Source organism: Pithys albifrons, chromosome 4 (genome assembly GCF_047495875.1).
Source record: "Pithys albifrons albifrons isolate INPA30051 chromosome 4, PitAlb_v1, whole genome shotgun sequence".
Classification (NCBI taxonomy): Eukaryota; Metazoa; Chordata; class Aves; order Passeriformes; family Thamnophilidae; genus Pithys; species Pithys albifrons.
The window spans coordinates 11,494,771-11,507,268 of NC_092461.1; the positions used below are offsets into that span (position 1 = coordinate 11,494,771).

At 40.3% G+C, this 12,498-nt stretch overlaps 1 protein-coding gene across 3 annotated transcripts in view; it reads right to left on the reverse strand.

The window, feature by feature from the left end:
* Nucleotides 1-12,498, reverse strand: part of TPPP (tubulin polymerization promoting protein) — a 76,118-nt gene that overhangs the window by 16,521 nt on the left and 47,099 nt on the right. For all 3 annotated transcript variants that reach the window (XM_071553436.1, XM_071553437.1, XM_071553435.1), the window contains exon 4: nt 1,989-2,179. In XM_071553436.1, coding sequence (XP_071409537.1) covers nt 1,989-2,179 — 191 coding nt within the window. The remainder of the gene's footprint in view (nt 1-1,988; nt 2,180-12,498) is intronic.

Sequence of the window (12,498 nt, forward strand, 5' to 3'; positions counted from 1 at the left end):
TGGAAAGGATTCACAAAGCTGGATGCTTCTCCTCCTGAGCATCCTTACATACATCAAAAATCTTCCCAGGTAACCAGAGCTGTCCATGGGGAAAGCCATTTAAATCTTTATAAGAACTTATCCTGAGTTTTGGCAAACTTCCCTCCCTCTTAAAAACAAATGCCAAAATAAATTAGAAACAAACAAAAAGATCTCAAAGTCCCCAAGGAAGCCCCTGCCTTTTGTTTGCTATTGTTGTTTTGGTTTCAGGCTGACCTATGGGCTCAAAGGGTTACTGAAGGCAAAGTTACAAGAAAGGCCACCACGCAATGTCAGCAGAACAAAGTATGAACAGAGTGAGGGCTAAAACTGGTGCTCCCTCTCCATACACTGGCCAAATACAAACTGTTGGCCTGCACTGCACATCACAGCACACACTGCACACCTAAATGTATGTACTCTGAGTGGGATGCTGATACAAGTGGGGGGAGGGAGAGCAATACATCTACTAACCTTTATTCAGAGTTGAACATGAAAACCAGTGCCTGAGCTCTTTTTGAAAGAAAGCAAAGCAGAACTGCAAGCAGCTGGTTTTGAATACTGAGTATCTTATCATTCCTAACTTTAGAGAATCACAGTAATACATCAGGGTACTTGTTTAGCTCTTGCAGAAGAAAACTGGAGTGGCCTTTTCTCTACTTTTCAGCCAATAAAAAAGAAGTTTATTTTTATTCCAATTAATTTCTTTTGGTATTCTGGGCCTCAGGCAGGTCACACTCAGTTGACTGGACCTTAAGCCTGTGGCACTGGCTCTCCTGGTAACAGTGGAAAGCTATGCCCAGTAATACTATTACTCTCAAGTTTGACAGCAAAGTGAAAAGGGAATAAGAGCCCTTGGCTTCAAACAAATCTAACAAAAAGTAGCCCAGTTATAATGGCATATTTTGTTGGGCGAATTGCACCTAATTACATATATATTAGTTGTAAATGTTCTTATTCCAAGGGGCCATAAGCTTTTCCTACATATATTAGAGCTTAAAAGGACTATGTGCCAATGTATGTGCATAATAACATTAATTTATTAGCAATCTGAAGGGCAGTGTTTAGTCAAAACCAGTATTTTAAAGCATTATTAGCTTAATGCCCCTTTCATTTCCAATGTGAGGCAGTACAAACTTGAAAACAGGCTGCAAAAAGTTTTAACAGACTTTCTTAGTAATGTCTTGTTCCTCACCTCTCAGGTTAGTACCATTAGCTCCATTCAAATCCAGCCAGTCAGAACCATGCTACAACAGTACACACAGTAACAAGGACAAAGTATAGACAGGAGGAAAGTAAGGGCTGGTATTTTCCACCTCTTTCTGTTGACATAAAATACTTTAGAACCATACTGTCCTAGAAAGAACTTTTTTCAGTTTTTCCATAAGTGGTGTATGACAATTACAGGCTAGCACCTACTATATTACAACCACTTACTCCCCAATAGTGTATTGTTGAATGTTTTAAGGAAAGTGCCATATCCCATATAAGACATTTAAAAAAAACACCCCAAAACAGTAGTCAAATTAAACTGTATAATGAATAGGATATTCTTCAGAAAGACTGCTATGAAAGACCCTCTTTTCAAGAGGTTCTCTTTGACATCCTCAGGGCAACTGGACATCTAGGAATGTTTGAGATATTTTGCTTGAACTGACAAAGTGTGTTATAACTGCTTTTGACTTTGGCTTTGTTGTTTGTTGGGGTTTTTCTTCTAAATCTCAAAAAAGTATGTATTTTTGTACCTATATATTTATTAAACTTTTGCCAATATATGCATGAGGAATGTAATGAAGTGGCATTGTGCTGCTAATAGCTCAGCAGATGTTGAAATCAGTTCCAGTTCCTGAAGACAACTTCTTGACAACATAGTCTTAACATTCACAATAACCAAAATATGTGGGATTCATAACATCATTCTTACGAATATATACTCTATCCCCCTCTGTGCTGTAAACCCTCAGTCTTACTTGTTTCCTTGTACTTTATGATCGTATGTGCCTGCATGCTTATAACCAGATACATATCCTGAGTTATCCACCAGATCTTCTCGGCCAGCTCTGCCTTTTCCTTTCCCGCTGGCATCAAACCTCTCTTTGTGAGAACCCGTGAATTTTGAAGTATCTGTAAGGCGTGATACAGTTGGAGATGAAACAGTTTTCTGTTGGAAGAAAGAAGAGAAACAAAACAAAGATATGCATCAGAAATAAATTATTCTTAATACAGGTATTTGTATGTGTAACTAACACTTAAATCTTTACTAATGACTCACACTACTTAAATACTTACTCATTTTCAGCATCAGGATTCAAAAAAATGTTTGTTTCTTGCCGTTGCATAAAATGACAATAATATAACAAAGAAGAAAACAACGCAAATTATGTCAAAGCCTTTTGGAAGAGACTTGCAGTATGAGATACTTTTGATTAATAATAAAGCTCTAAGCATCGAAGATATGAAGAAGCCATAGGGAACAGCCATGTTCAAAATCTATTATGCCAACATTGAAGCATAAAAGCCTGGCTCCACCAGTGTGGAAAAAGCAAATCAATATAGCCAGAATTAATTGATTCAAAAGACAAATTCATTCTAAACTCTAGGATTCATGTGAGAAGGACTGAAAGTTCTGTGCTATGTTAGCAAATCAGCATTCTATGAAATGGCATTGAACAGACTTTCCTTTCACTGACTGCTAACAGGCTCCTTAAAAATCAGTTTCATCACCATCAAGACTAAGAAAATTTGACTACACAAACAGACAAAAAATGTATCTCACATAACAATATAGGAGCATGTTAACCCGCGTGATTGGACTGGGTGCAGCTTCTTTGATCCTTAAGTTTGTATTTTAAAATCAGAAGAGAAAGGTCACTAAATGAGAAGGAAAATACATGAGACTTTTGCAAGGTAGCAGAAATGGAGCTAAAATTAACAAAGACTGTTAAAACCTGGGCATCTTCTTTATGTGAACCACCCTGTTAGGATGCATTTTAGAGACAGCAGTAATGTGTCTTCCTTGCAGTGAAGCAAATGCTCTGGGAAACTTACCTTTCATCAAAAGCCTCATTCCCTCTCCTACCCATCTTCAGCGCAAATTAATGCTTATTATCAGAAACTTGGGAAAGATGCCTGAATCCAAACCAAGAGGAACAGGATACCTGGATCCAGTTAGACTGGAAATGGATGTTGTAACTTGTACATCATGGAAGCCACATATTCCCCACACCACTGAAAAAAATATCTGTTTTGAGGGAATTTGTCCTCATACATAACTACTTACTGAGCATCTCAGGTTGTAAACTTCTGCTTTTCTCCCTCCAAACACACCCAACAGGGACATGTACAATACTGTGCTGCTCTGCAGCGTTACTTTCACATACAGCACCAAAGGGAAAGGTGTTCTGGAGGTGACTTCTGTCACTGTCTGAAAGAAAATGACGACTGGAGCATTCATTTCTCAAAATAGCACTGCTGAATGGCCTTTAGGGACTTCTGCCTTGCAGCCTCAGAGTACTATTTGCAGAAGTGGTTATTTCTCTATATTGATAAATAGAAATCAAGACAATGCTTAGGAAGAAGTATTGCTCTTAATATGTACAGTTTTCTTGTTCACGTTGACCTGGTAGCACATTATAACCAGGAAAGCTCTAAATGCAAGAAAAGGACAATATTCAAATATTCAAATTATATCCAAGGGCAACATGAGAGAAAATAGCACGCAGGTACCCCAGACACAGGTGCAGAAGGAGTTAGGAAAATTTATTTCTGAAAGCTGAGAGCACTGACATGATGGAACCACCTACATCAGGCATGAAAAGACACACCAATTTTTTCTCTCCAGGACTTTTTAAAGGCTTGCCTGACCCCTCCTTGCAGGGCCTCCAAGGTTGTCTGTAAGAAGCTTATCTTTTCAAGGAGTTAACTCCTCTGTAGGGCAAGAGAAGAAAAAATACCAAAGTATCCATGGGAGGATGTTCTTTCCCAGACAGCAAAGCTTCTGTGAGCAACATAAATTCCCCTTTCCTCAAATAATTCTTCCAAAAAAGGTCTCCTACACTTGCAGGCAAGTTTTCAAAGAGTAATTAAACTCACCATTATAAATTCTCAGAACTGCCTGTCCTGGTAAAGGAAAAGGCAGTCAACTGGAGTTTCTGAGACTTCTCTCTGAATGTGACAATACAGCATGTTTACATCTACATAAAATGGATTTTCTGTACAGTAGTAGTATTTAAATACAAGGAAAGTAAATATACGTTAAGTTTAATTACTATTTGAAAAAGAAAGACTACACCTTCTGCTCTTCTGTTTCAAATGTGTGGCATGAAATGTAGTCAATTGCCCTCAATACACAGATTATAATTCATAGAATTTTTACACCATAACATATTTGGTAACATACATACTGAAACTTGAGTGCAATATGAAAGAAAATGCACACATATTAACATGCAAGAAGAAACAGTAAAACAAAGATTACTAGAATGGCCTGTGTCAATAAGGAAGGACATTCCCAGGAAACTATTCCTTGGATATCATTCCCAGTGGTAAACTTGAGAAATATGCTGTTTATATCAATACACCGGCATTCTGATAAGACCACAACACAAATGCCTTATTAGAAAATCAAGCTGCATCCTATCAACAAGTTACCAGCAACAAGCTTACAGTGTGCCACACATGCCTTTACTTTCCTGGGAAAACAGCAACACATTTCAAATCAACAAAGAAAACTGAGGGTGGCCAACAGTTTGGCAGACTAAAAAGTATTATCTTTTTGTCCCAAAAAACAGTTATACAAAACCTAAAACCCCAGCACAAGGAACAATACAAATCCAGAGCAAAAAGTGCAAAAAGTCATCCCACATCCTGAAGTCTTCCAGCACAGGATGGATCAGACAGCTTCCTGCATCACAGGAGTCACAGTATATGAAATGAACATTAAGGCAGTAGCTGCAAGACAAATATTCTATCTCCAAATTATTTTTTACTGATTAAGAACTGCAGCCCTTTCCTAAGTTGCATGTAAAGTTACTGCTGTGCCCCTTCCCACACGTGTCAGAATATTACAGTTGGAAGATGGCAATCCCTGTTGGTTTGCTGTTGATAAAATTTCTGTGAAATGGGAGGCTCACTTTGTTTCCAACAATACAAAATTCAAGCAAGTTTAATTCCTTGTACATTATGCTCTCACTCCATGAAATATTTCTATCATCTATAAAAGATCAGAGATCATCAGATGCCACTACAAGGCTATTCAGAATACCCCACTTCTCCTTCTTCTTCTTTGTTTTCATCATTCTTATGATGAATGTGTATCCATTAAAAAGAAAATACTATTTTCTCTTTTAAGGTTATGTGAACTTTACACAGAAGGGCCAAGCAAATTAAGCATTTCTGCTAAGATGTTTGCATTCAAAAAAGCCTTTGTAAATACAGAGTAGAATATACAACTTTATATCCATCTCAACCAGAAGCACTACTGATACTACATATCACAGAATCATACAAACATTTAAGCTGGAAGAGATCTCCAGAAGCCATCTGGCCCCCAACTCCTCACCCCTAGAGACAGCTGTCCAGATCACGTCCAGACAGCTTTTGCGTATATCCAAGGATGGAGACACAAGAAGTTCCCTGGGTAACCTGTAACAGTGCTTGATTCACCTTCACAGTGAAAAAGTGTTTCTGGATGTTTCAACAGAACCATCCGTGCTTCAGTTTGTGCCCATGACCTCTTGTCCTGTGACTGGGCTGTTAGAGTTTTCCTCTGGTTGCAAGAATAATGGGCACTTCACACATCAATATGATGATCTAGAAGTCTAGTTTATTATGTGTACAAGCTTTGCTTTTATGCTATTTTTTCTGCTGAACATGCACCTAACAACTTAATGATTGCCTATACATATTGTACATACGATTCTCACCAGTCTCAATCCATATTCGTATTGGTTTTCACTATTTGCATTACATTTGCGTATATATCTTTATGTCTTCATTTAACTACATTGTTTCTCTATAATTTAGTCACGTACCTAAGCATTGATCATTGTTCTCTTAAACACAGGCCATTGTTTTAGTCACATACTAAGTTACAGTTATAGTCTCATGTGAGCAACTGTGTCCTTGCCAACTGCTCACTTATTTAATTAATAACTCATCTATTGCTGTTTCTACCCAGAAGGTTCCCACACTGGGCACTACTGAAAAGACCCTTTTGCACTCTCCCTTCAGCTATGGCTGAGAGTCACCCTTGAGCCTTCTTTTCTCCAGGTTAAACAGTCCCAGCTCTCTCAGCCTTTCCTCATAGGAGAGATGCTCCAGTCACTTCATCACCTTTATGGTCTCTTGCTGGACTCTCCCCAGTAGCTCCACATCAGTCTTCTCCTGGGGAGCCCAGGGCTGAACGCAGCACTCCAGATGAGACCTCATCAGTGCTGTGCAGAGGGGAAGGAACACCTCACTCTGCTCACTTGGCAATACTTTCAGTGCAGCCTGGGATAACAGTAGCCTTCCATGTAGCAGGAACACTTCTCTGGTTCATGTTCAACTTGGTGTTCACCAGGACCCCCAGGTCCTTCTATAGCAATCTGCTTTCCAGCTGGGTGGCCCCCAGTATGTACTGGTGGGGGGGGCTGTTCCTTACCAGGTGCAGGACTTTGCACTTCTCCTGGCTGAGCTTGCTGAGGCTCCTGCCAGCCCATTTCTGCAGCCTGTTGGGTCCCTCTGTATGGCAACATCTGGATGGTCTTTCAGCCACTCCTCCCAGCTTTGTGTCATCAGCAAACTTGCTGAGAGTACTCTCTGCCCTAACATGCAGATTATTAATGAGATGTTAAATAAGACTGGACTCATGGTTCCCTGGGGTACATCACTAATTTCCAGCCTCCAACTAGACTTTGTACAGTTCATCACCACCCTCAGGATCCAGCCATTCAGTTTTCAATCCACCTCACTGTCTGCCCATCCAACCCCTACAGCACCAGCTTGAGGAGCTGTGAGACTCATGAGAGACCATGTCAAAGGCCTGACTGAAGTCCAGGTAGACACACTATCCACTTCTCTTCCCTTATCCACTGGGCCAGTCATTTAATTGTAGAAGTTTAACAGATTGGTCAAGCATGACTTTCCCTTGATGAAGCCACGCTGATTACTCGTGATGACTTTCTCATCCTTCTTGTGCCTGGAAATGATTTCTAGGATTAGCTGTTCCATTACTTTCAGTGTCCTAAGGAGGCAAGTTTATTCATAAAGATTCCTCTATGAGTTGATGACTTATTTTTAGTGAACTGCCTTTATGAACTGAATGTGCAACAACTGTTTTTATCAAAACCCCGTTTCTGTTTCTGAACAACAAAACCAACTATCGAGAATAAACTGGAAGTTGAGCAAAAGGCAAAAAAATTCAAGGAGTAGATATGTAACTAATCCTTCTGTGCAATCCACCTGCTCATTATTAACTGTAGAAGGGTATTGGGAGACAAATAAAAAAGGAGAGTAGGAAAGCAGACCATTCCTCATAACTGAGGAAAAATGTAGGAAGAAATATAGTGAGGAGCACAAAGGGCTGGATGAAGAGTTTCCATGTTAGCAAGTCATTACTCTCCCTTCTTTTTCACACTGGATCATACACAAACGAGTCTGTCTTGTCACATGCACTGTCTGAACTCTTTATTATCTAGAGTAAGTTACATGATCTCTCTAGTTATATTATTCTAAAGGCAATATATTCCTTCCAGCCAACCTCCTCCCCTCCCTTCTGTGAGACCACAGAAGCCACCATTTCCATTCTCTTATCTACACACACAGTTAACCACAAAGTTTTTGTATCACAGAAGATGCACATGAACTTTAAGTTTTTATTATTTTTTTTAAAATTTTCGCTTAAGAGAAAAGTTTTACTTAGCAAAACAGAATGAAATTTAATAATTTGATGTTCCAAAACTGTGAATCAACCAAAGGTATTTTCCAAAAATATCAAGACTGATGCTCTCCAAGGCTGACCATTCTTCTCTTCACTCAGTTATTTTCATTAACACAAGCCAGCAGTTTCAGTGTATTTGACTCTATCAAAAGAAGAGATCACTGACAAAAGACCTGTTCATTCACCAAACTTGTTTTTAACTAGTATTTTCCTGGGCCATTGTGCTCCCCCTAATCTTAAGAAAACATTTTCAAAATGGCTTTTGTTCCTTCAAGGTCAAGTTTCCAACCAAAGATGTGGTCACATGACCTCCAAGTTCATGAAGACATCTCAGTTGAGTCAGGAAAGGCATGTATGTCTCCAGGCTCATTTCACTTAAACTCCTCTCAAACCAAAACCTCATTGAGAAGATCATAATAGGCCACAGTCTCAGAAGCAGCTATGGGGAAAATAAGACATTTCACTTGAAACAGTAGATTTGCCAATTTAAAGCAATCATCCATTTTTTGTTAGCAAGTCAGTATTTTTCCTTGCCTTGTCTTATTGTCTACAGAGAAGTACTGCTAAGACAGCAAGGGGCTTGAAGCATGTGGCATACATGGAAAAGATGACACAAGGGTGTTTACTCAGACTCAAAATAAAAAAAAAGGAGGCAAATCTCATTCCTCTCCTCAGCAGAGTGGTTAGATTCCATACAGAGATAGTTCAGAAGTAAACAACAACAGGCATGATTTGGAAGGTGCAAAGTTCCAACTGGCATCACAGATTTCACACAACACATGAGAAAAAATTCTTCACTACAGTGATTAGTCAAGAACAGAAAGAGTGGGAAACACTGTCCCTAAGGATCAAAACTCAAAACCATAAATTCACAAAGTCAAATTAGGTTGAAAAGAACCGTTGAATATGAGTCTTTAGCTAGCATAAAGCACTGCTTATTGCAAAGATTAACTCAAATAAGCTTACACTTCTCCAGTCAAGACCTGAACACCTGCAAGGACAGAGGTTCCCCAGCCTCTCTCAGCAATTCTTTTCAGTGTTCGACCACATTGCATGTAAACAAATAAAGCAAAAAAATGCAACATCTCATGCAAATTGTGTATTACCTGTCCTCAGACCAAAGACAGGAAGTCAAAGCTGCAGAGTCCTTAAACCTGAAAACCTTAGTAACAGAGTCACAGTCCTCCTCTGTCCTCTCTTGTGAAAGACAACTCTGAAAACTTGGGCAGATTTTGCCTTCTACCTCAACATAACTGATGAATCAAGAAGCAGTTTAGAGAGCAAGCCACAATGTCCAATTCATCAGTTTTGAGAAAGTGAATTAGTTTCAGAAATGTACTACCAATCCTTAGGAAACTGAAAGGATTCAACAGAATCTCTAATTCAACTTTTGTGTTAAAAGGCTGGAAGCATCCTAGGAGGTCAGCGCCACAGCCATGAAAATAAGCTAACAGTGCAACACTTCAGGATTTCCCACACTTTCAGGATTTTTTCTTCCAGAATAAAGTTGTGGCAAAGATGAAAAGAAACAATTCAGTGTTGCTAAGGCAGTGTTCTCCAACTTCTGTCAGCGTGCATTACCATCCCTTTTACAAAGCACACAACTTAAAGCATCAATGAATGCCAAGGAAGTTGGAGCATCCACCTGGCACAATGCAAAGGCTGCACAAGCAGGTCACTGCAGCACCACAAATCTCATTTCTGCAGCCAGCACAGCCTCTGCCAAGCTCTCCAGAGCTGTGGGCCACGTGGCTTTGAGCACAACATGGCACCATTTCCAAAGGGAACTCCAGAACCCGCTACTGGGAAGTAAAAGCAGCAAGAAAAGCTACTGGACTTCAGGAATACCCCACATTCCAAACAGACATGGACTGCATTGGTTTGCACTAGTGCTTTTCTCTTGGCTCCACTCAAACAATTTTGCCTGAGGAGATTTTCCACTGCTTGCTACCACTGACAAAGAATCAGGTTTGATTTAAAGCTGTTCACAGCTTGGGCAGAAGCTCACTGGCTTGATGCAAAACCCCACAAAATAAGGCTGAGGGGTTTGTGCCTGAATTACAAATGTCCAGGCAGTACAGAAACCTTCCCTTTCTGTCTGGGGTATTGTGTGTCTTTAGTAACCCGTGTTGGGAGTGCCTGCACTGTTGAAAATGCTGGTGACAAGCAGGAGGTGAGGTGCTTATTGTTACCCCTCACCAGAAGGCTACACATCTTAGTCAAGGTATTTCTGGCTACACTCAACAACTGTATGGGTACCCTACCTCAGTTCTTCACTGAAGCTGAATGGCTTCCTGCATTTTCTCTTTCAGTCGTAGAATTTCAATATCTAACAGTGTATTTTCTGAGAAAAAGTTGCCATGAAGATTTTATTATCAGCACCAACATTCACAATCTTAGCAAACTCTTGAAAATTACTGCTGCTAACATGCACAACCTTTGGAAAAATGAGAACCTAAAGCTTATTATAAAAAGGGAACAAAAATCTCAAAGGGAAAGCTTTTCCTTTGCAGGGGGGATTATACCAGAACTCCATACAAAACTTGTATTTATTTTGGTCTTAAATTCATGGGAATACATGCACATGCATTAAAAAACTGCAGAGAGCCAGAAACAGAGATCAAGCTTCAAAGGAAAACTGCCATTTCATTCATGTTCCTTCATTCATGTTCCTTCACCTCAGCACATGCACAGACACAGAAAAAAGTCATAAGCAACTCCACTTCAATAAAGCCAGAAAAGCAATAACATCACTTTAATTAATCCTTGTGATGACTTTCCAAGGAGGGGCTCCACTCAGGTCATTTAACACAGCAAGTCCAAACTCTATAGAAAGCACCTCAACCTTCTCACCAGTCATGAGTCCAGCCAGAGCCAGAGCAAACATATTAGGAAGGTGCCTTGAATGTGACGTCACTCCCAGCAACAGATTCAAATTAATCCATCAAACCTGCCTGGCCCAGATCTTACTCCATCACAGTTAGAGTATGTAATGACCAGCCTTAAGGGCAAATCATGTATTGCCCATTTACAAGGGCAATTTCCTCCTCTCTAAGATTAGCCCCCAACTCTAACAGTCTGATTACCACAGCCAGGGCAGAAAGGGACCTGGGGGTGCTGATTGACAGGAGGCTGAACATGAGCCAACGTATGCCCAGGTGCCAAGAAGGCCAATGGGATCCTGGGCTGCATCAGGAATAGTGTGGCCAGCAGGACCAGGACAGTGATTCTTCCCCTGCACTCAGCATTGGTGAGGCCACACTGCAACTGCTGTGTCCAGTTCTGGGCCCCTCAGATTAGGAAAGATATTGAGGGGCTGGAGCAGGTCCAGAGAAGAGAAACAAGGCTGGTGAAGTGACTGGATCACAAGTCCTATGAGGAAAGGCTGAGGGAGCTGGGGATGTTCAGTCTGGAGAAGAGGGAGGCTCAGGAGAGACTGGTTTCATTTTATGAGTGAGCAATGACCAAAGCAAGTATTTGTTCCACAGGAGGTATGGAAATGCATTCAACAGTGTTAGCACACACAGCTTTTGGTACAGGAAAAGAAAGAATGACCTCAGTCTTGCCCTTGTAACCTTTGTGTAGGAGTGAGGATAACTAAAAGGCCCTTCAATTCTAACTAAAAGGACTTCAGTTACATGTCTGACTATGAGCTGTCAAAATTACACGACCTGCATTGTGCATTTTACTGACTGATCACTACCAAATGAGCTAATAAAGCTACTGGCTTAATTAACCCCTATCGCTTTCCTCTTGTTTTTCTTCCTGTGTGACCAGGCCAACCATACACTTTTGTTGCACATTAGAAAGCAGCCCAAAATTCACTCGATTTCAATGTCTGGCTGCTGAGTCTTCTCAACAACATCAACCATCGGCAGGGATTTTTGTAATTCCAAAACATTCCAGAGGAAAAGAAAAAATAATAAACAGAAAAAGAAAAAAACACATTCTATCACAAAAAATCCTCCTTGTCTGATATGAAGGTAAACTTTCCGACTGTCCTGTTGAACCAGTGGTTTCCCCAGGCTGCCATTCAGTACAAATATATCCCCTTCCCTGCCTGCTTCCCCAAAATACCCAGTACAAAACATAAGAAGCTAAGATAGAAAAATCCCCAGGTGCTGCTGAAGTATCTCATCCACAAGCTTCACTTAATCATGCTTTCAGCTCCTTAATGTGTCAGTAGTCACACAAGTTTTCTGTCTGAAACCCAACCAAATCTACATGCCCTACCACAGAGCTATACACAGCAGGGCACACACTCTGTGGCATGACTGAGTTATCCTAGAACAGAAAAGCTTCATGTACTGAAATATAGAAAGCAGTCCACCTTAAAATTCCCAGGATATAGAGATTTCATATCTGAATCCCCGAGGTGCAGGAGAAGAGTGGCCATGTATTAATTTATTTATTTTAATGCCTTTAGGTAGCCAAGTTCATGGGTCATTATTACTATCCAGGAATTAAATTAGCATGACAAAACAAGCATGAAATTTGGTTTTATACAGGCACACACAAACACTCCCAGCCTGCAATCTCCCTCCCTTTTAGCTCTGCCT